The following is a 24,597-nucleotide window of genomic DNA, read 5'->3' as shown; positions in this document are numbered from 1 at the left end:
GGAATAAGTACATATGTACTCTTTTTGTCTGCCTTCTTTTACTAAGCATTATTATTTGAGATGCATCCTTGTTGTTGAGTTACCAGTTGTGATTCTTTTTTATAGCTAAGTAGTATTCCACTGTATGGACATACCACATTTGTTAATCCATTCACCTGGGGATGGACATTGGGTTGCTTCTAGATTTTTGGGTATTACATACAAAGCTGTTATCAACAGTTATGTACAAGTCTTCATAGAGCATATGCTTTCATTTCTCTTGTGTCACTGCCTAGAAATGGAATGCTGAATCATATGGTAGGTACAGGTGTATTTAACTTTTTAAGAAACGGTCGAACTGTTTTCCCAAATGGTTGTTCAATTTTATACTCCCACCAGCAGTATTAGAGAGTTCCAGTTCTTCCACATCCTTCAACACTCGAGGCAGTCAGTTTAAAAAATTTTAGCCATTAAAATATATGTAGTGGTATCTCATTGTGATTTTAATTTGCATCTCATAATGATGAATGATGTCAAGTACCTTTTCATGTACTTATTTGCCATCTGTGTATCTGTGGTGAAATCAGTACAAATGTTTCGCCTGTAAAAAAATAGGTTGTTTTCTTATTGTTAACTTTTGAGAATTCTTTATATATTCTGGATACAAGTCCTTTAGCAGATATGATTTGCAAATATTTTCTCCCACTTGGTGATTTTTCTTTTCATTTTCTTAAGTGGTTTTTCTTTTTTTTTTTAAGAGACTGAACTTGAGCCCTTTTTTTTTTTTTTTTAGATTTTATTGGGGAAGGGGAACAGGACTTTATTGGGGAACAGTGTGTACTTCCAGGACTTTTTTTTTTTTCAAGTCAAGTTGTCCTTTCGATCTTAGTTGTGGAGGTGCCGTTCAGCTTTAAGTTGTTGTCCTTTCAGTCTTAGTTGTGGGGGGCGCAGCTCAGCTCCAGGTCCAGTTGCCATTGCGAGTTGCAGGGGGCCACCATCGCTTGCGGGACTTGAGGAATCGAACCGGCAACCTTGTGGTTGAGAGCCCACTGGCCCATGTGGGAATCGAACCGGCAGCCTTCCAACCGCCTGAGCCACCGGGCCGGCCCCTTAACAGTGGTTTTTGAAGAATAGTTTTTAATTTTGAAAAAGTCTAATTTATCAATTTGTTCTTTCATGGATCATGCTTTTAGTGTTGAATCTAAGATCTCCTTGCCTAACCCAAGGTCACAAAGATTTCTTCCTGTTTTCTTCTAAAAGTTTTATAGTATTAGGTCTTACATTTAGGTTAATGATCCCTTTTGAACTAATTATTACATTGGTGCTAGGAATGGAGTAATTCTTTTTTTTTTTTTTTTGGTATCTGAAAATCCAATTGTCTGGCACCATTTGTTGAAAAGACTATCCTTTCTCTACTGATTGCTTTTGCATCTTCATCAAAAATAAATTTTCCATATATCATATATGTGGGACTATTTTTGGACTCTTTATTCTGTTCCATTGATCTGTTTGTCTTTACACCAGTTATCACACTGTCTTTACTGCTATAGCTTTATAATAAGTCTTGAAATCAAGTAGTACTAGTTCTCCAATTTTGTTCTTTTTCAGAGTTGTTTTGGATATTCTAGATCCTTTGCATTTCAATATGGATTTCAGAATTTGTTTACCAGTTTCTACAAAATAGCCCCCTAGGAGTTTCTTTGTGATTTTTGTGGCAAAATCATTGTGAATTTGTCATTTTTCATTGTGTCACCGAATCTTTAGGTCAATTTGGGGAGAGTGACATTTCAACAATATTAAGTCTTCTAACTCATGAATAAGAGTTATCTCTTGATTTATTTAAGTGTTCAATTTCTCTCAGTAATGTTCTGTAGTTTTCAGTGTTCAGGTCTTTAACATATTTTGTTAGATCTCTTTCATGTTTTTTTAATCCTCTATTAAATGGTAATGATTTTTAAATTTGAATATTCCAATGGTTAATTTTTTTGTAGATTCCATAGATAATCATGTTGTTTGCAGATAAGATAATTTTACTTGTTCTTTTCTAATGTGGATGTCTTTATTATTATTTTCTTGCCTTACTGAACGGTTAGGACCTTTAGTACAATATTGAGCAGAAGGAGTGAAGCAGACATTTGTGTCTTGTTCCTGATCTTAGAGGTAGAGCATTCAGTCTCTCACTATTAAGTATGATGTTAGCTATAGGTTTTAAAAATAGATACTATTTATAGCTTGGGGAAGTTCCTTTCTAGTCCAGGTATCCTTAGAATTTTTGCAGGAAATAGATGTAATATTTTGTCAAATGTTTTTTCTGCATCTATTGAGATGACCATATGGTTTTTCTTTTTCAGTTTCTTAATATGGTGAGTTACAGACTGATTTCAAATGTGAAACCAACAGTGCATTCCTGGAATGAATCCCACTTGACCATGGTACATTATTATCTGTTAAACATATTGATTTATATGGATTTGATTTGTTAAAATTTTGTTTAGAAAACATGAATCTATGATCATCAGGGATACTGGTCTACAGTTTTCTTTTACTGTCTTTATCAGGCCAGGGTAATGGTGGTTTCACAGAATGAGTTAGGAAGTATTCCCTTTGCTTTAATTTTATGGAAGAATTTTTGTAGAATTACTATTATTTCTTCCTTAAATACTTGGGAGAATTTACCAGTGAATACACCTGGGTCTGAAGTTTTCAGCATGGAAAGGTGTTAAGTACAATTTCAATTTCCTCAATACACATAGGCCTATTCAAGTTATGTACCGGGGATGCCAAAAAAATGTATACAAGTGAACACTTTGGTCAATCAGAAGTGTCTGGACACTGGATGGTAACCACTTTGAGCACCTCTTGTAATTGCAGAAGTCAAATGTGACTGTCTTCATCTTTTGTTATCGGTATATATTGAGTATTACAATTTTAATACAGTTTTCCTTTCTTAAAATGTGTATACATTTTTTTGGCACCCTCTGTATTTCTTCGAGTGACTGTAGTAGCTTATGTCTTTCAAGGAATTTGTCCTTTTCACTTAAATTGTTGATTTTTTGGGGCACAAAACTATTTATAATATTCCCTCACGATCCTTTTAATACCTGTAGAATCTGTAGTGATGTCATCTTTTTCATTTCTAATATTGATAATTTGTGTCTTTCTTTGATGAGTCTGACTAGAGGTTTATCAATTTTATTGCTTGTATCAAGGAAGAGCTTTTGGTTTCATTAGTTTTCTTTATGGTTGGCCCCAAGATTTTGTGGGTCTAAAGGCAAGTCTGCCTCAAATAAATTTAGCCTTATTATATTATGTAGAATTAGGACTCACAGGTTTCTCAACAAATAAATTAATTCTACATGAGCATGTCCCAAAATATGCCAATAAATAGAGTTTTAGACCTCTCTTAGGCATCATCTGGATTCTCTTGTTCAGATAATTTTACATTTATCTTCATGAAGATAAAAATACACAAATTTAAAAGACTAAGCTGTGTGAGGCATTTCCGTTTGGTTTCCATTATGGCGTGAAACCTGCCAATTTCACTTATTTATAAGAAATCTGAAATGGAATTTGGAGAAACATGAATTTAGAGACTTATTTTTTGCCCATGTGCCATTAAGTACTTTGTAAAACTTAAAGGCCCATAAAAATAAGCTATGACTCAAATACCAGGAAAGGTCAACATTTTGGGAATAAAATATAATAAGTTAAAATTTGAGTTGCTTTCAGGAATTACAAATATTAAGCTACAAGAGACTCTATATAGAATGGTATCAATATTTGAGAAACTGCATGGTTAATCACACCCTAGAAAAGTAAGTGGCTAATACCAGTTTTTGCCGTTTCACAGATTGAGTTTTAACAAACATTAATTGTGTACCTTTACTGTGCCGATCATTTTACGTAAGATTTTGAATGTTTCATATATATGTGTATATATATGTATATGTGTGTGTGTGTGTGTGTGTATATATATATATATATATATATATATATATATATATATATAATATGTAATGTCTATAAACTGAAGCACAGAGAAGTTAAATAATTTGTTAAAGGTCAAAAATTAGTAAGTAAGACTGATACACAAACTCAGACACTTGATGGCTCAAATATTAAAAGCTTTCATGCAAAATCACTTTGTTATAAAACAGCTTGGATTATGTCATTTTCTTTGCCAGTTTTCAGTTGACTAAGAATCAGGTAGATACCAGAAACTCTTGAGTATACCATGGATCCCGTTAATTGCAGCTATTTTGCCAATATTAATGGATACATTTTAGAGTAACCAACCTGTGTGAGGGCAGTTTAGCTCCTCACACATGTGCTCACAAGGAAAGCTCCTATCTTCAAACGATAAAATAGCTTTTCTCTTTGGAACGGGACCTAGCATAGTGCTGGCATACAGTAACTGTGAGGGGAATCATATCGCAAAGCCAGAGCACAGTGAGTCGATTTACAATTTGAACCAACTTCAAAGGCAAAGTTATAATTGTTATTTGTTTTTCTCAAAGTAGGAAATAATGAAACAGTTCTAAGATATCCTCAAAGATTTACTCTAATGCTGAAATAAAGGAGTTGCTTTCTTATACTTCATGTTTTCATTCATATTATACACATTTTTCTCCCTGGTATATTTTAAAAAAGAAATTTTAGGTAAAAATTTCATTTTTGTATTTTGGATGTGTTTTCCTTTTGAATTTGGTTCAACTATTTTAAGAAAAGGAAGTAGCCTGTAATGATATCATTTGAGCTAAGCCAATTTCTTTTAGAAGCAACAAAAAAATCTGCCAGATGTTGTTATTATGAAACAGTGATCTAGCATTTATAATTCATCTGACACCTGGATATACTGGCGTAAACAATGGCTTTTTATATGATGAGGCAGTTCCAATTTAAGATCAGTGCTCATCTGTTTTCTTTGTAACTCTTATTAGTACTAATGGACAGGTCTAGGCATATTTCCATGGACTGCCTTTTGGCATTCAGCATGTTAGAAATGGTTAATAAGCAGCGAACACATTTTACCCGGGAAAGTTTTGCTTGCTGCTGTGTAATTTTGCACTTATTTTTAAAATGTTGTTGGGCCTGCCTCTGTTTTGTGCCCGAGAGACAGCACTAATTCGAATTGTCTGGCAAAAGCCAAAGTCATGTAAAGCACGAGTGTTCACTTGAAAAGTATTTAAAGAAGGCATTTTCTAATGCCTAAAACCAGTATGTAGGAGATGATGAAACACTACCTTATAATTAAGTCAGCAAGAGTCAGAAGCACTATTTGTTAACTATAGTCTTCTATAGTCTCCTGTTTTTGAATGAATAAACAATCCCTTTTCAGCAGAAAATAATTTGCTTCACCAAAGCTGATGCCTATCATAACCACGCCTCCTTGACATACTGCAATTAAGGTCACATACTTGCTTTGCCATGACTTGTCTGCACTCAGGTAATATATATGAGGTGCTAAGTCAAAGGAGGGTTCAGACAAATTTTTAAAAATTTATATTTTAATTAAAAAATTTTAATGTGCTACAATCAGATTTGAAATCATACTAAAGAGGTCTTGAGACTGAACACTATTATTTTCTACAGTTTGTGAAGCATTCACCTATAAATAATTGAGCAATTGAGCTTTAATTAAAAGTCAACTTGTTTTCAATTTCAGAACTGGATTATACAGAACACTAAAATTTTAAGTCCTTATTTAAAATAAAAAGTTATCAGAAATTAAACCTATACCCCATTTGCTTTATATTACTTAACATGAGGTACTTTTAGCATCTATTGTAATGTATTCTAAAGATGACAGAAATGTAATTTAGTACTTCACTTTAGTTTATGTTAAAATGCTTTGTTCACACCCTTAAGAGGTGCTCACAGAATACAGGTGCCATGCCGACATTCTAGACTGTTCCCATTCTCACCCACTGCACCCCACCCCAACAATAAAATATAAGCATTACATTCCAAGTAATTATTATTATACGTGGGGCACAGTGATGTTCCCATCTGGGAGGACAGTATGTCTTATATGAGAACCTCCCATCTCTTACTGATTGTGAGTGGATTCTTTTGCTGACTCTAATGTTTAGGTATGCAGAATTCTGCAAGTTGAACATGGACATTTAACACATTTAATAGTGCATTTAACTTAAGCTAAATCCAGCCATACAAACTCAGTCCTCTTCAATTAAAGGAAAAGAAAATTTAAAAGATAAAAAACCCAAAAGGAGGTTGGGAGAATGGGAGGGGAGACGGTAGCAGGCCAAGAAAATTCAGTGAATGTTTGAAAGATGGAAAATAGGAGAAAGAATGACAGTTAAGTGATGGTAAGTGACAATGAGATGCCTGGAGGATAAAATTATTTGAGCGGGTAACAGTTTGCCCCGTAAAGCCAGAAAGGCTCCAGACTCGGAGGCCCAAGTGCTGAGTAACATCAATAGGGGTGAAATGAGAGCTAAAAATGAGACTAGCTGTAAGTCCATAGAGGAAGTGGGGAGACCTCAAAGTGCTTTCCTATCCCACGTCGTCATGTGATCACCTTCTTGCAAGCGAGAGATTAAAGGTTTGTTCTCTGGAAAAACCAAACTTGATAAGCTCTGAACTTTGGGGACACCAGACACATTGGGTTAAAGATGAGGCTTGAGACTAAAAAAGCATGGAAAAAGTAAAAATCTGCACACTTCAATGGGATTTCTGCTGTGCTTCCAGATAGTAGGCAGCCAGGCTTAGGTATTCTCTGGGCAGCAGAAGAACAAAATTTTCTCTGGAGAAACTAGGTAGCCACTGTTATCTTTATCTGAAACTCTAGTTTATGGCGATGTTGGATTTACTAATTAAAAATATTTTTCAAGTTCACTGAAGTATAATTCACATATAATAAAATTTCCCTATTTTAAGCATACAGGTTGATTAGTTTTGGTCATTGTATACAGCCGTGTAACCAACACAATCAAGATAGAGAACAGTTCCCTTTTCTACAAAGTTCATTCATGGCCTTCCGTGGTCGATCCCTTCCCCTTACTATGAGTGCCAGGCAACCACTGATATTTTTTGTAACTGTGGTTTTGCCTTTAATAGAATTTCATATAAATGAAAATATATAGTATGTAGTCTTTATTATCTGGCTTTTTTCATGATCATAATGGTTTTAAGACTCATCCATGTTGTGTGCATTACGGTTTCATTTTGCTTGCTGAATAGTATTCTATTGTATGAATATACCAGAATTTGTTCATTGGTTCACCAGTTGATGGAGATTTGGTTTGTTTCTCATGCTACCCCTTTACAGCTATACCCATTCTCTTCCCATTATTTCCAACCCCTGGGAACAAATAATTCTCTATCTCTATATTTTTGTCATTTTGAGAATGTTACATAAATGGAATCATATAGTGTGTGACCATTTGAGATCGCTTTTTTTTTTCACTCTACATAATGCTCTTGAGAGCCTTTCAAGTTGTTGCATGTATCAACAGCTCATTCCTTTATACTGTTGAGTAGTATTCCATGGTATGGATGTACCAGTTTGTTTAGCCATTCATCTATTGTAGGGTATTTTGTCCCCTCCCTGCCTCCAGTTTTTGGCTATTATAAATAAAACTTCTTTAAACAATACTTTTACATTTGAGGTAAGTTTCTTATGAATAGCATATAGTTAGGTCATGATATATTTAGACCATTTTCATTTAATATAATTATTGCTATGTTATGGTTTAAGTCTGTCATTTTACTTTTTGTCTTCAGTTTGTTGTATTTTTTCCTTTGTTTTCTTTCTCCTGCCTTTTGTGGATTACTTGAACACTTTTAGAATTCCATTTTGATTCATCTACAGTGTTTTTGAGTGTATCTCTACATAGCTTTTTCAGTGGTTGTTCCCGGTATTACATTCTCTATCTTATCAGTTTACTGGTGCTGACATTTTACCAGTTTCAATGAAGTGTAGAAACCTTACTTCCATTTACATCCCTCTATTTATAATATGACTATCATAACTATTTCCTGTACATATATTGAGAACTACATCAAACGGTGAAAATTTTTGCTTCAACTATTAAACAGTTGAGGAAACTCAAGAAGAAAAGTCTATTGTATTTACCCATATTTTACTTTCTATTGTTCTTTTCTCCTTTCTGACATTCCAAGATTCCTTCTTTTATCATTTATTTTCTATTTTATGAACTTTCTTTGGCTATTTAGGTCTATGATCCATTTCAAATAAATTTTCGTGAATGATGTAAGGGTCAAGGTTCATACTTTTCATACAGATACCTAGTTATTCCAGTACCATTTGTTAAAAAGTATCCTTTCTCACCACAAGGTTGCTGGTTCGACTCCCACAAGGGATGGTGGGCTGTGCCCCCTGCAACTAGCAACGACAACTGGACCTGGAGCTGAGCTGCGCCCTCCACAACTAAGACTGAAAGGACAACTTGAAGCTGAATGGCACGCTCCACAACTAAGATTTAAAGGACAACAACTTGACTTGGAAAAAAGTCCTGGAAGTACACACTGTTCCCCAATAAAGTCCTGTTCCCCTTCCCCAATTAAAAAAAAAAAAAAAAAAAAAAAAGTATCCTTTCTCCACATCCAGGTGTTGTAATTGTTTTCTGTGGGGGAAGTTGTCTTTAGAGTCTTAATCCCTTATTTGCAGAGGCAACAAACATATTTATCTTAAACTCTATTTTACCTTGTGAAATCTGAGATGTTACTTCAACATTATATATAAAAAAGGAACAGTCACAAACTTTTATTTCAGCAGAAATTGTAAAAATTCTTAAGTTTATTTTAGGATAAAAATATATAAAACTGAAATATGGACATTTTCTATATGCCCATGGAGGCCATCTTAAAAGGCTGAGTAAAGAAGTTTGTTACACAAACAGCCTATCATCAGTTTAATTCTTATTTTAAAAAAATGTTGACATGGGTTCAGTGTAATTCTTATTTAAAAAAGTCTCCATGGGTGATTCCACCTGCCATTCTTCTCAACACATTTATGCTTGAGTCAGATTTAGGTGAGAGATGTGACTCTAAGTTTCCGTCATTTAGTCCTTTAAATGACTAAATGTTCCTATGTGTCCTTTAAATGTCATATTATGAGGATTGTGATTTTAATATTTAAAGATATGCATTTTTATATATCACAGACACTAAAAGAAAGTCAACTGCTTCATCTAGTGTTCAACTGAATAACAGTGGTATGATCTCATTGCAGGGGTAAAAACAGGTCGTGTGTACTTACTGAAACAGAACACAGGCCTCCAGTGGGCAGCCTTAAGAACTTTTCAAGAGAAAATTTGACAATATATTCAAATTGAATATGAGAAAGAATAATTCTTTAAGAAATGTGGAGCCACTGCAAGTTTTTGCTTGTCTCCTCTAAAGATTTTTGTGACAGAGAATAACAGCATCATATCTGAGAAGATTATATGCTAGCAATTCTACTCAGGAGATTCTAGATGATCTTGATGAAGGGTGTGAGAGCCTGAACAAGGTGGTCATAAAAATGTTCATTTACTCATTCATTATACATATTTATTGAGTGTCTACTCCATTCTAGATACTGAAATTATAATTGTGTTAGATACTAGGGATACAAATACTAATATGATACAGTCCCTGTTCCCTAGAATTCTCAGTGTAAGTCGAAGGCAATAGACATATACAAATAAATACATTCTAGCGTTATAGATGCTAGAAGTCTGTACATGGTTCATTAGGAATACAAGTAAAGGGGTCAGGAAAAGGTTCAAAGATTACTTAGAAAGAATCATGAAATAAAATGTAGTGCTGAGAACAGTGCCTGGCTCACAGTAAACAGTGAATACTATTAGTAATATTTTTAATAGTAGTAGTATATAAGTACAGAGGCAGAAACAGCTTAGTACATTCGGTAAGCATAATAAGACAGTAAGAAAGATAATAAGAAGTGCTTTGATGAAGAACTCATATACTTTCACCTATTTAGAAAAAGAAAAGATAACTGCTCTTTTTCTTTGGTCTCAGTTAAGCTTTCTGTTTCGTAGACAGTGGTCTCCAAACTTCTCTGTCATCTATTTACCAAAAGAAGTATGAATAAAAAGGTTCATACTCAAATAGGAAAAAAAAATACAGTAAGTCCTTACTTAACATTGTTGATAGGGTTCTTGGAAATTGCGACTTTAAGCAAAATGATGTACAATGAAACCAATTTTACCACAGGCTAATTAATATAAACACAGGAGTTAAGTTTCTATGGCATAGTTCTGGTCACAAAAACATCACCAAACTTCCAAATAAACCTCCAAAACTCTCTTAATATTAAACACTGAAGTAAATATGAGCTGTACACATACATTTAAGAAAGAGTAATAAAAACAGATTATTTTCTTACCCACTTCTTCCAGTTCAGGGTTGTGGGTAGCTGGAACCCATCCCAGCAGCTCAGGGTATAAGGCAGTAACCCACCCTGGACGGGTGCCCTTCCATCTTAGGACGAACTCACCCCCAAACCCACACTTACTCAGACTGGGACAATGTAGACAAGCCACTTCACCTGACATGCACATCTTTGGGATGTGGGGAGAAACTGGAGGACCCAGAGAAAACCCATGCAGACGTGGGAAAATGTGAAAACTCCACATAGACAGTGGCTCCGGCCGGGAATTGCTTATTTTTTTCTCGTCAACATTATAAGGAAATGACATTGAAAAACGATGTTGAATGAAATGACGTTATTCGAGGACCTGCTGTATACCACTTGCTGCAGGTTTTAAAAGTATAAACTCAACTTTGTGACCAGCTTCTCCAGATGCTGCTCAGACAGAATCAATAGGTCTTTTCTTTAAGAAGCTGATTGGAGCAAAAACATAACTGCCTATATGTGTATATGGGGGGTGGGGAGTGGAGATGGAAAGTCACTGCTAATGGGCACAGAGTTTCTTTCTGGGGTGATAAACTGTTGTAAAATTGATTGTGGTAATTGCACAACTCTGAATATATGAAGAACTATTGAATTATACACTTTAAATAATTTTAAAAAATTACGTAGTAAATTAAAAAGCTGATGAAGTAACTAATAGAATAAAAAACAAAATAAAACATAACCATACACCAACTTGGCCTCTTCAGAAGACCTTGTTCCAATTGTCGTTCCTGAAAACATTCCCCCCTTTCCTTCTAATACATAGTTGAGGCCAACGTATTTCTAAGAGGCTCACTTTTCTGAAAAATATGTTTGACATGCTAGAACCCATTCATTGTGGTGCAGATGAAACCCTGTTTTTCCTAGGCCAATTTAGCCACTGGTCCCAATGCCTTCAACTTGCAAATTCAGGGCCACCTAATTCTCCAGCCCAATCCTGACTAAAGCCCCATTAGGAAGTTTTACCTGATGTGCCTGAGACGAAGGTAGGAGGGAACCTAGAGCATTCATATCTCCCCTACTCTGGCTCCCACTGGATTTGGCTGGATTATATCTTGGGTTTCTGTCTGGTCTCCTGATTAGCTCTGCTTAGGTTACCTGGTAGAACTGAGCCAGTGTTCTCAACCTCATAGGCTTGCCTGGTTAGGTCCTGGTTCTTTCTCTAGGGGTTAGTCTCTATTTCCTACCCTGTTTTCCTGAAAATAAGACCTAGCCGGACTATCAGCTCTAATGTGTCTTTTGGAACAAAAATTAATTTAAGACCCAGTCTTATTTTACTATAATATAATACCGGGTCTTACCTAACATAGTATAATATAAGACCGGGTCTTATATTAATTTTTGCTCCAAAAGATGCATTAGAGCTGATGATCCAGGTAGGTCTTATTTTCGGGGAAACACAGTATGTTCCCAGGCACAAGCTAGGTACTCCCAAACTGGGATTTCAGGCCTTGCCATTACCTAGAGATTTTTGCTGTTCTACTCTAGGTCAAACCTTCTTGGAGAACAAGCCCAAGTTTGCTCCCCTTCTTTGGAGATGATAATTTAGAATGCTGGCCATTCACTTGGGGGCCAGCTCAGCTGTCCTAGTTTCAGAAACCAACTGCTGTGTTTCCCCTAAAATAAGACCTAACCGGAAAATAAGCCCTAGCATGATTTTTCAGGATGACATCTCCTGACAATAAGCCTGAGTGCGTCTTCTGGAGCAAAAATGAATATAAGACCCGGTCTTATTTTAGGGGAAACATGGTAGTTCTTTCTCTTCTCTGTTCTCAGGAGTCTGCAGCTGAGATTTCGGCAAATCTTAGGGCTGAGTCCATCAGCGCTATGACATGAAGGTACCTGGCACAGCACTGCAGTACTCCATGAATGCTAGCTCTTTTCTTTCCTTCGTGTCAAGTCAAGTTAAGCATGCTCTACTCACCTGGTGTACGCAGTCTAAGAATTGGAGGAAGACTGGAGTAAAACCACTACCCTGACAGTTGAGGGTCAAGCTGCTCCGTTGACTGAATTTATGGCCAAAAGAGAGCCACTCTTTTTCGACCAACATCCGGAAGCCTTCAAGTGTTCTATAAAAGGGATCACTGAGTAACTGAACCAGGGATGTCACCTAGGGCACAAGCAGGATGGATACCTATTACTTTCGGTCCTGACAAAATCCTGTTACTAAGACAAAACACTTCCTTTTGATGATGGCTAATTCAAAAGCAAAGATACCTGGACAGCAAATTTATTCACTGTCTGCTTCAAGACAGCCGGTCAAATTAATTCTGTAAACTTTCCAGTAAAAACTAAAAGTCAAATTCATTCTGGCTGCATGTTTTCTTTCAGGGAATTAAGATTTTAATCCTTACCTGGCCAGTCTGCTGACTGTGGCTTTTTTCTAGGTTAATTAATGAGGCCAGAGAATCAGTTCAAACCTACAGCTACTTTTTTGGCAGGTGTAGATTAACATCTTACTGTAGTTTATGTTCACATTTTTCCTTATCTCTCTGGAGTAAGGAGGGGCTTATAGAGAACCAGGGAAAGGACTGGAAGGATGGTCCATTCCCTACACTGCTAGTCAAGAGCTCCACTCGCATGCTTGCATGGTGCATCTGTGGTGTGGGAACCTGATGCTTCGAGCCAGCGCTCAGACTCGGTAGGGCCAGGAGGCTCATGGCACAGAGCTTTCTGATGGGTACCAGCTGGTGGTCAACACAGGACTTTTTCTGTCCATACACATTAGTTATACAAAAGATTCATCTGCAGCATTTAAATAGATTCCTGACCACTGCGCTGTACATCTGAAGCTGAAGCTGAATAATATTGAATGTCAACTATAATTTAATATACATATAGTGGCAGGATGTGGAGTACAACATAGGGAATAGAGTCAACTGAACTGTAACAGCTATATATGATGTCAGACGGGTAGTAGATTGGGGGCGGGGGGGTTATCACTGTGTGAGGGGTGTAAATGTCTAACCATTACATTGTTTTGTACACCTGAAACTAATAAAAACAAAACAAAACAAAACAAACGAATTGAAATACAAATTCATACAAATATAAAACTAAATATATGAAAATACATGTAATAGTTTACTTGTGCGGTGATGTCCCAGCCTTCTTCCAAACAGACCAAAGCCGAGGAACCATTCTCAAGCACTTCTGATACAACCACAGCTAGCTGCATTATCCTGTGAAGCTATTAGAGAGGAGAAGAGGCCACAGTTAGACCAGGTGCTTTCTGAGCACCAAGAACAGACTGACTTGCTATCAAACTTAGATAATCAGACAAGTTAGGGATAAAGTATTTGGACAAAAGAACCACGTTAGTTTTAAAAAGTTAAAGTTCTTTGCCAAAATCAAGATTAAACAATGACACATTTTAAAAGTAGGCACAATTTAAAACAGTGTGTTCAAGGGATACATAATGAAATAAATTGATTTTAAATGATTTCCCAAAAGCATAAGAGCTATAATTCCACAGAGTAGAAAAGACAGATTCTAAGTATCTGTCCCAACATAGTTATTGGACTTAAAATTTGTTTTTCTATGATGATGCAGTACATTCTACTTTGGATACCCTTACTTTTTCTGGAATTAGGTAGTGGGGATGGTTGCAACAACTTAGTGATTATACTAAAAAGCACTGAATTGTACACTTTAAAAGGGTAAATTTTATGGTAAATGAGTTATATCTTTCAAAAAAGACACTCTTATTTGTCTGTGCTGTATATTAAATGGGAAGAAAACTTGTTTGTGCCCAGCTTTAAAAGCCAAGCCAATTTACTCACAATCCTTAGTGAACAAGGAGGGTATGAGCAGGGCATATAGATTACGAAACCAAATGTGCAACATTCTAGTTTAAAAAAATATTTTAAGCATCACTTGACATAATTTGTAGAATGACTCCAACCCTGAACTAAAACAAAAGAAAACAAAAGGAAGCAAAACAAAATGAGCCCCTATCTGACACAGAGCCAGGCTATTGAAACACAGGGACAGGACACCTGTCCTTTCCAGCAATGGGCAGCTCCTCGCTCTCAGCTCCTATAAGGCACTAGTACCAGGCCTGAATTCTCTTGGGCTTGGTATTTGCTCTGAGTTAACTTTTAAAATGCCAATATCTCAAGCAGGGCAATGTTTTCTACTGTCTTTAGTCACTAACTTCTGGTCTGGATCTACTTTGGAGGAAGGAGCAGAATACAGAATGTACCAGAAACATACATAGGTTGGGTGGTGGGGACGGTTTGGGGCAGGGCTCATAGCTTAGGGACAGAAAGGAGTATTGATCTGCTCCTTTGATGGTACTCAAAGAATCCTGAATAGCCTTAATAGTAATTAATATACCCTGATATAGACTGATACCTAATTATATAGATGGGCTATTTTCCTATAGTGTTAAGTACCTTAAGAAGAGTCAGTGCCCTGAGTACTCGACATCATTTTCTGGCTTTTTTTTTTTGCCTTTTAGTCCAATATATTGTGTGAAACAACCCTTTTTCCTCCTCAAGGGAGGCAGGAGAATTGGAGGTGTTTGGGGGCAGGAGACAGAGGAGCTGGGAACTTGTGCAGGGAGAAGGAATACGGACACGGCACCAGGGGCCTAAAGACAAGGCTGAAGGCTATACTGCCGACATGCTCCCGGCCAAATGTCTGTATCAGTGTCTAAAATATGCAGCATGTCACAAACACCTTTCTTTTTGTGGTATGGAAAACATGTGGGTTATGTGTGCTTGCATACCTATTTCTTCTTAATTTCTCAAGAAGAGTTCAACTAAAGACATTCCAAGCTTGACTTAGCTAAAGGAAGGATATGAGGTTTCTCCTAAATCTTAGGTAGGCTTCAGGGCATCCAATGCATTTTTGGTGGCTGTTTGGGGGGTTAATCTATAACCTAGAGACATGGAACAGGCAGAGACAAATCCAAGGTGGGAAAGTAAGAGAGAGAGGCTTTTGGAGTCATCTAGAAATCATATTCTGTGCAGGATCTTCACTCTGTTGACAACAGAGCAGGAGCCCTATAAACATCTGTTAAATTTATTGTGCATCAAAAAGTTACCATCTAAAAATAATGATTTCCTCCTTAGCATCCTATGGGGACCATGTTTTCACTTACACAGAGATATTAGGTAATAGAAACCCAGGGATGAAGAATTCTACCCCCTCCTCTCCTATATCATATGGTTTCTGGGAATGGAAAGGGCAGGAACTGAGGGTACCCAGTAAAGGGGTGAATGTCAGGTAGTGAGGGAACACAGAATTTTTTATTGTTTTTTTGTCAACTATCATATCCTTGAGTTCAAAGACAAGTTAGTTGCTCCAGACATTACCTGTGGAAACCATTCAGAGTCTTCCAGGGCTTTTAGGAAGGTCACTTCTGAGTCAGTAGGAATGGTGCTTGGGACACAAGCCCTCATCAGCTTTTTAAAACTGGCTTTCACTTGTCGGATATCATGAAATTCAACAGGAACAAACTCACAATTTAAAGCAAATTCTATCTTAAAGTTCTGTGGATAAAGAAGCAGAGAATTAGGCAGATGAAGCGCTATAGGTAAAAGAGCAATGCTTTCAACAGGGCAGTGCTTAATGATATACTGTTAGTTGAGGCCAAGTAGCTGGAGAGGCTGCAATGGGTCAGAAAAATCAATATCGTGTGGCTAATGTGTCTGTGCTGCGGGAAAGAGCCATCAATAAGGCCTAGTGGTGTGACGTGGCTTCCAGTCATTTTGAGAACCTGATGGAGTTTTTAACACCAAATACAAGTCAATTATAAAGTCATGAACCTGGAAGTCTAAAGAGGAACCAGTGACACATGGACAGTATGATTAATATAAAACCATAAACTAAGTCTCCCCAAGATGCACACTGTAATTAAAAGATAACATACTGTTGAGATTCTAGAACTCTGCAAATTAAACACATACACAAATTTTTTCTTATTAAACACGCAAAACAGTTATTGTAAAATGAAAAAAAAAGTAAAGATAAAAATTAAGAAGGAAATAAAATCACTATCTCACCGTCCTAAGACTAACATTGTAGTTACTCTTTTAAAGTCAATAATAAAAAATTATATACAGTAAAACATGAAAGGCTTTGTTGGTTTCTAGCCTTGGGACAATAGTTTTTCACTCAATATGACACATGTCAATCTATCTTTATTTTAATACTTTTATCATTTATATCTTTAATCCATATGGAATTTATTCTATGGGAGGTTGCATTTGTAATTAAAGAATGCTAAACTGATGGTCCCATTGTATATTGTATTTTGATAATCTAGATTTAAAAATTCTCTAACTTCTCTTGCTAAAGAATGAATTAATTTTCTCATATTCTTTTCACTTTCCTCACCTTCTGCCCAGATTACTCTCTAGGATCAATCTGGTTTTCTAAGAGAAAACTGTTTTTTAGATATTGGTTGTATAACAATGTGAATGTATTTAATATCATTACCTGTACACGTTAACATGATAAATTTTATGTTATTTTATGTTATTTGTATTTTACTACAATTAAAAATAACTGCTGCTAAGGACTTATATATAAGGTATATTTATTGTTTTTTATTAGTTATTTTAGAGTACTTTTAAAAAGGTCTATTAAAGTTTTAAAATAAAAAGCAAAAACTCCCAAGTTGTTGTTTTTTAATAGCATTACTAATATGTATCGAGAAGAAAAGTTACTTTGTCTTAGTAATTCCACTTTTAGGAATAATTTAAAATGTAGGAAAAAAACTCCTACTGAACTGTACCTCAATAAAAAAATTATAAACTATATGCTTGAAAATGTGATTGCAATTTTACATATAGACGATAAAGAAACCAAAACATCCAACGATATGGAACGTTATGTAGTATTAAAATAATTATGAAAACCATTATACAACATGAAAACATGTTGTGGCTTGAGATAAAGAATTTAGCAGTATATACTCATTTTAATTCTTTAAAAAACTCGGAATAGGTAAAAGATAGTTTGCTTTTCAGGAAAACTAGGTTTTTTTCCATTACCAACTATAAATGAGCTTAGTATGGCGTATTTTATAAACCAGGAGATATCAACCATAGTGTTCCTATGACCTAACAGTGTATCTCAACACTATGGTTGACATACATATATAACATATGTACATTTATATATATATATGGTATACAATGTATATATATAGTATACTATATATATATGGTATACAATATATATATGGTATTAAAGTATGTGAATTTAAAAAGGTAAATAAGACCAATTCAAGATTATTTAGAGTAAATCACTGTCACTTACTTGCTTTCCTGTTCCTTTGTTGGGAGAAAAAGATGTGGAGCTGCAACTAGACTGCACTGTGCGAGCTAGAATGTGGCACACATCACAGATATGGACCCATAGTCTACAGACACAGCTGATTTAATAAAAAGCAAAACTTGAATGGGATACACAAAAATCCTAATAACTACTGTGCCAGGATGGTGAAACTGTTTTCTTTAAATATAATTATTTATTGATAAAAGGAAGGAAGGAAGGAGGGAGGGAGGGAGAAAAGGAGGAAGGGTCCCAAGTGGTCAGTCTTTCTTACTCATATATGCATAATCACACAGCGAACCTGAGGACTGATGTGTAAAGGCAATGGCAGAGGTGACCATTCAAGAGACCAACCTCAGATCACGAGTAAATGGTGCGCTGAAGTGTGCAAAGTCTGTACTCTGGGAAAGACATTGGTGCCAAGGAGGCTGTGCTGGCAGCCCTGGAACAACCCTGAAAGGTGTTCTGTTTCTCTGGATATGAAATTATCTGCTGCATCAGAAGACACGTGTGCATATTTAAACACTGAGCATTACCCAGCAGTTTCATGCCCTCTACCCTAAAGGTTGGTGACTCAGTGATTGCAGCAGTCTCGGCAGTGGGAAAAGAGCTAGCAAAGCCAGCTTGCCACAGAAGAGATGACTCAGCTGCTGGCATCTAGATGACCAAGCATGTGGGATCCTGCTCACAGCCTCCGCACCACAGTTCAGCTGGAGGTCTGTCTAGATGGCCCAATGCTGACTGGAGCACGGGACTTCACTTTGAGGGGATTTCTGAATTAACAAATACTTTTATTTCCCACACAACTATCAGTAGTAATAACATTTACTTTGTAATGTGTGAATTGCAAAAACATTAAACCTAAGGAATTACGGGTGCTTTTGGAGACAGAGACTATCATTTATGGGATCTGAGCATAGTGAAACTCCTTAGCGTAATAATTTAAAAGAAAGAAGAAAGTTGATCAGCATCTAATATTTTGAATTGTCTGACACGTCTTAAGACATGTGTCTTTGTATATATAGCCTTGCAAAGTTTTAAAAAAATGTTACTCAGAAAACATAGCCTTGGCCTCCCCTTGCTCCATATGCACTGCCAGTCATCATCATCTTTCCACTCCTCTACCTTCCTGTAGCTTTCTCAATAGGTTTACAACGAAAACTTCTGTTTCGCCAGACGCACAGATTCCTAAGGAAGCTGAACTAAGGCAAGCCTGAATAAGCCTTATTTCTTTTTTGAGTATATTCCTGATGTTTATGCTGATCTTTTTATGATTATGAAAAAGGACTTATTTTCATGGCTAATAAATATGCATGTGTGTATGAATATCTACCTACCTACCTACCTACATATAGCTAAGTAGACATACATACATACGTACATACATATAAAATGAGCTAACATTTTTTTGAGATTGATTATTAACTCCAGGTTAAGAATCGACACTGCAAAAAAACTTTTTCTAGGAAAACTGGTTTATTAAGTTTTATAAACTGCCTTCGTGCATCCGTAAAGTTTTTCAGTGAGAAGAAGAAATCTTACCCTTAGTTGTGACTTTTCACCAAATATATAAAGGGCTGCTTGGCGTTTCAAGAGCTGGTTTTGCAGGTAGGTGCTGTTGTTAAAGGAGGCTGAGTGATCCTTGCCGGCCAGCCGGGCACCAACATCAACGAAGGACGTTGGAGAACTGATCAGGCGAGTGCTAGAGCGCAGACTTGCCCATACACCTTCACAGAAGCCAAAATAATTTGAGTGAGGTAATCTGATGTGGGAAAGCCACCGAATAGGGAAAAAGATGCATGCTCTGTAGGTATAGTTTTAGAGGTAGTATCAAGTTAATTAATCCAGGTAATCATGGATCATATTGGTCATCTGCCGTTTACTTTTGCAACATATAAGCATTATTCAATACAGCACTTCAAAATTATACAATATTAGGCATGGAAGGACCTAAGAAATCACCCAAGTCAATCTTGTTGTATTTTGATGTAAACTCCATGTTTGTAAGTAAATACCGAATAGAAAGAGTGCACTGACACTGGGAAACGAAAAATGCTGGCGGGGGATAATGAAGCCTTGGGAGAGGAATGTGGAGTGACTCCATTTCTCAGGGCTTCATGAAAGAAGTAAGGAACATTCTTCTGCTTTAGTCAGTCAATTCAACAAGAAATCTAGATTAAGAAGTAAATTAGAACTTTACTCAAGCTACTAAAATCTCAGGCTGGATTTAGAATTAATATTTGTATATCATGCCAAAATGATGCAATTTTAAATTAATAGAGATGGCATTATACTCATTTTCCCCAGTATCCATGAAAAATAATGAGAAGATATAAGTTTAGTAACGTACATTTCACTAAATCTTAGGAGGTTTTATTTAAAATTTATAGTCAGAAGCATATGTCTCCTAAGGGAAAGGCCAAGCTAAACTGCTAGAAGAATCTCATGTTATAAGTTGACCCTAACTATATTAATTAGAAAATCAATATGTAAGTGAGACTATTAAATATTAAGTATCCAAACACAAAGGCATATACTAAGTTTCAAATATGACTAGCACTGTAGCACCTTCCAAACAATGGAGCCCCTGTAAATGCCCACAGTCGGTGGTGTTCTCTTAGTGATGTGATCACAGGGGTATAAGATGCCGCCACTGCTTCCCTAAAGTGGGTTTTCTTCTCTAGATTTGGAAAGGCTCTTTGAGAAGTTTTAATCTTTGCCAAATGTTAGATCAAGCCATCTTTCTAGTGACTAGAAGTCATTATGATAATGTCACATCTGCTTCTCTCTTTGTAAGTATTTATAGGGGCAGGAGACCAATTTCTAAGAAAAGGTTTTATAGGTGATTTCTGCTTAACATGGATGAATCTTTCCATATAACCTACTATGAGCTTGTCTTAGATATTATGGTAAGTTTTTATAAATGAAACCACAGAGGAAATTCAGAATGTGGGTGAGAATGAAAGATAATTTGACAAACAAATGTTAAAAAAATCGCTTGTAACACATATGCTTTCATATGAAGATGGTTAAAAAGAGTGACATATCATGACATGTAATACAGTACCTTGATTATGGACTCTTCCCTTAGTTGAAGATTTGGGATTTGACTGAGTAAAACATTTATCTCTGTACCCATGCACTGGTAGGTAAGATTAAAGACAGAAGGAGGAATGAAATGTATATAGCAGCAAACATCAGAACAAATTGAGTAAGAGAAGAATAGGTTATTTAATTTTTAAAATTAAGTTAACATAGCAGAGAAATGTAAATAAAAGTAGAAGATTTGATTAACAAATAAAAAGTTTCACAGTCACACAAAAAAGATGAACTGAGTGCCTGTTAAATGAAATTTCAGCACCTGTTTATAAATATAAGCGCAATGAAATGAACAGCACAGCAGAGAGTGCCACTAAAAAATTATACCAAATGGAATAAGCTTTTGAAGATTGTCATTTGGTGACAATAATAAATTAAGGAATTTAGGGAGGGGGCAAACATGAGGAATACATTAGCCCTAATATTGAAGGAGGCTGATTGATTGGCAAATGTTACGTGTCTGTCACACAACACGTTTGCTCTTTGAGCAAGGTCATCACATCAGGAATGAAGCTCTAGCAACCATTTGGAATAACTAAGAGCATGTTTTTGCAATAGAGCATTAAGAATTGCCACACTATCTTGTTTTTTTTCTTCATATGGAAATTACATTTATTTTCCATAAACAAACAGGCGCAGCAAAAATTCATGATCCCGTGACAATCCCCAATGCCACTAAAAATACAGCTTGTGATGATTGAAGTTATGACTTCTCCTAAAATCCCTACTTGCATCAAAATGATAGGCAGTATTAGAGATAATACTTTTGTAATTTGAGTAATATTGCTGTTTTTTTTTTTTCCAACAGAAAGAAAGCACTTCATGACTATGGCAAATTTTACCTGGCAATAACAAAAATGGTGAGCAGTAAGTAACAGTTACATTATGTCCTGAGCAAAGGAAATGCTCAAGTCTATTAAGGAAAATGATTCTGTTATTTATTCAGGATTGAAGAGTTGAGCAGCAGTATTATTAAGCTATACAATGAAACACTGCATAAAATACGAAATAATTTGATAAAAGAAAAATCATTAGAAGTGATTTTTCATTTCTGCCTCATTCCTTTGGAAGCAGGACGTGAAAGGTATTGATGACTTTAGTCTCCAAAGTAAATCTGGAAGCTAAGCTTTGCAGAGGCTGGCTGGTTGCACAGAGAATGCTGCTGCAAGACACCAAAAACCTGGGATGGCATGGCAAAGGCACACGGTCTCCTGTGTGCTGGCAAATGCGCTCCTTTCTGCCAAGGTTTTGAGCTTTCCTATTGGAGAATGGGACATTAAATGCTTAAGATAAAAGTGAATGGCTGGTTCCTGATTCTGAAATACTGTTCTCTAAACACATCACACTTTTTTATGCTCGTCCGTCTGCCTGGAATGATTTCTCCCATTTCTTTACCTGACAAACTCTTTGTCCCTTAAGACCCAGAAACAAAGGGAACTCCTTTGAAAACCATTCCTGACTGTCCCCAGAGTTGTAGAGGGCTCTCTTTGAACTCTAATCACATTTCATTGTGATTATTTGCACATTTTATTCTACTAGATTGTGTGCTCCAAAGAGCAGGGACCTAATCACATTTATTCTTGTATCCATACTGAGAGGCTGCTAGGGGACTAAAAACATTTGACTATTTTCTTTTTTAAAAATTGAAACACTATGAGCTTTTATGGTCTTCTACTATATCTTCAACTCAATTATTTGACCTAAAAGAATGAAAAGAGGGGTATTAAATTAAAAAAAAAATAAACACTTCCTCCAAATTTACGCTCATTAATAAGCTTGTGATAAATTGCCAAGTTTATCATGTAGCAGAAAATCAGCCATGAGAAAATGGCCTGTACTGATATGGGGACAGCAGAGGGCTTTGAGAACTGTAATCCCATCTGGCAGTTGCATTAACCAAAGGAATTATACTCTTCAATGGTGGTGAGGTTTACTTAGCTTCCTGAGTGATTCCTAGGTGCATTTATTGTAAGCCTGTAACACAGGCCTGGAGTTGTGTTTTTCAAAACTGCAGCATCCGCCTTAGTGGTTTGTGAAATCATGTTAGTAGGTCTAATCAGTGTTTTTAAAAAAGTGAAACAGATTAAAATTGAAAATGCTATGTACACTGCATGTGGTTTAAATGAATATTGTTTTGTGAAACTTTCATTTTAGTATATACTCATATACATTGTGCATTGTGACTTAATCCTATCTGAATTGTGATATAAAATGAATACGTATGTATACATATAGACATAAAATGTATTTCTTACTGTGAGTCAAGATCAAAAAAGTTTGAAAGCTATTGGTGTAGACTTAGAGGATATGCGCTCAATCTTCCAACCTGGCTTAAAGCAATTTAAATGCAAATGTAGACTTTCCTCCCATTTCAGTGGAGTATTAGGCAACAATAATGATGATAGCCACAACAGTAATAATAGAACTAACATTTATTGAACTCCTATTATTATAAGCCAGTTACTAAGTTAAGTGCTTTACATATATTATTTATTTTATTCCTTGTAAATACTCTAGAGCTAGACACTATTTATTATCTCCATTTTACAGAGGAAGACACTGAGAATTAAGAGTCTTAACTGCTCACTATCATACACTAAGTGGTAGGGCTGTGGTTTGAATTTGAATGTAACTGAACCAAAATCCTAGTGCCATGTCACCTAAGCAACCACGTGATCCTGGATCTGTCCAGCTGGGTCTGGCTAAGAGGACTGCTTCAGGGAAAAAGGGATGCACTTCATCCCACCCACGGGAATGCATTGTTTTTCAGAGCACGAGTGTTTCCTAACCACTGGTGGTGTTCCCTCTACTTTGTTAAAACCAAACAAAGAAGAGAAGGAAAAGGAATGCTTGGCTTGGATACGCTGCATTTATCAACGTGATCTTCTGCCTGGTACAGTGCATGAGATTCAAGCTACAGTCACTGAAATGGACGGAACTAATCCTACTCCCAGTTATGCTGTTATGTGCTAAGTGACCTTGTCATATCTCAGAGCCTCTTAAAACACCTATTCTGGAGGTTATTTAAAGGATAAAATAACACATATTGAGTTAATTAAAGGGCCATGGAAATGCGAAGGATGAAAAATTAAAAAGCTGCCTCCACGCGGCTACTTCTCAAATATACCTAGCTATTGTATTTTTATATTTAAGAGCCAGTAACAATTTTCTCATGGTGTTTTTCTACTCAACAAAATAATTTATCCAAGTTGTAAGTAAATGTGTTTTCTTCCCATGGGGCTCAAAAGCTAGTTTAATTTTAAATGAAAAGCAATGCGATCTTTTCACATCCTCATTTTTTCTAACCTGGTTCTTGTGTAAAGGGGGTCGCTTCCCCTGCCTTAGGAACTCATCAGCATGCATCCTGAATGCAAAGTGATCACCTTGACTGAAAAAAGGGTGAAGGAGAAGGTGGAGGTTAATCTAAACTCTGGCTCATCAGATGGAGAAAGGTACACAGTGGAAATAACAGAAGCAGGAAACCAGGAACTAAGATTCTACGACAATGAAAGGAATGAAAAACACAGTGAAAATACACAGAAGAGAATAAAGGAGGAGGTTAAGAGCAAAACTTAGAGATAAGAGGCTCTTCCCACACTGAGTAAATAAGGAACTTCTGGAGAAGTGGTGCTTAGCTCTCTGTACTTGAGGGTAGGTATCAGGAAATGAACTACGTGCAGGGCATTCAAGTGTCTACACCTACTCCTGCCCTGAGTGTGTGCCTGCCTCTTCAGATTAATAAGGAATCTTCTGAGACTTCCCAAACTTGCTTGTCTCAGTCCATTCTTGCTATTCTATGTGAGGAGGGACGACAATATCAGAAGAGA

The 24,597-nt window shown here is 36.2% G+C and overlaps 1 protein-coding gene across 7 annotated transcripts in view; it reads right to left on the bottom strand.

The window, feature by feature from the left end:
• SBF2 (SET binding factor 2) overlaps positions 1 to 24,597 on the bottom strand; it is a 401,342-nt gene that overhangs the window by 16,181 nt on the left and 360,564 nt on the right. For 4 of the 7 annotated variants that reach the window (XM_033119786.1, XM_033119788.1, XM_033119789.1 and 1 more), the window contains 4 exons: positions 19,214 to 19,398; positions 15,706 to 15,882; positions 13,473 to 13,574; positions 12,309 to 12,494 (listed from right to left, as the gene is read on the bottom strand). In XM_033119786.1, coding sequence (XP_032975677.1) covers positions 12,309 to 12,494; positions 13,473 to 13,574; positions 15,706 to 15,882; positions 19,214 to 19,398 — 650 coding nt within the window. Of the gene's footprint in view, positions 1 to 12,308; positions 12,495 to 13,472; positions 13,575 to 15,705; positions 15,883 to 19,213; positions 19,399 to 20,738; positions 20,814 to 24,597 lie in introns of all 7 variants that reach the window. The other 3 variants (XM_033119785.1, XM_033119784.1, XM_033119787.1) reach the window with 1 other exon arrangement.

Source organism: Rhinolophus ferrumequinum, chromosome 11, assembly GCF_004115265.2.
Source record: "Rhinolophus ferrumequinum isolate MPI-CBG mRhiFer1 chromosome 11, mRhiFer1_v1.p, whole genome shotgun sequence".
NCBI lineage: Eukaryota > Metazoa > Chordata > Mammalia > Chiroptera > Rhinolophidae > Rhinolophus > Rhinolophus ferrumequinum.
Note: the sequence above shows the minus strand (reverse complement) of the source record. Positions and strands in the feature narration are given on the sequence as shown.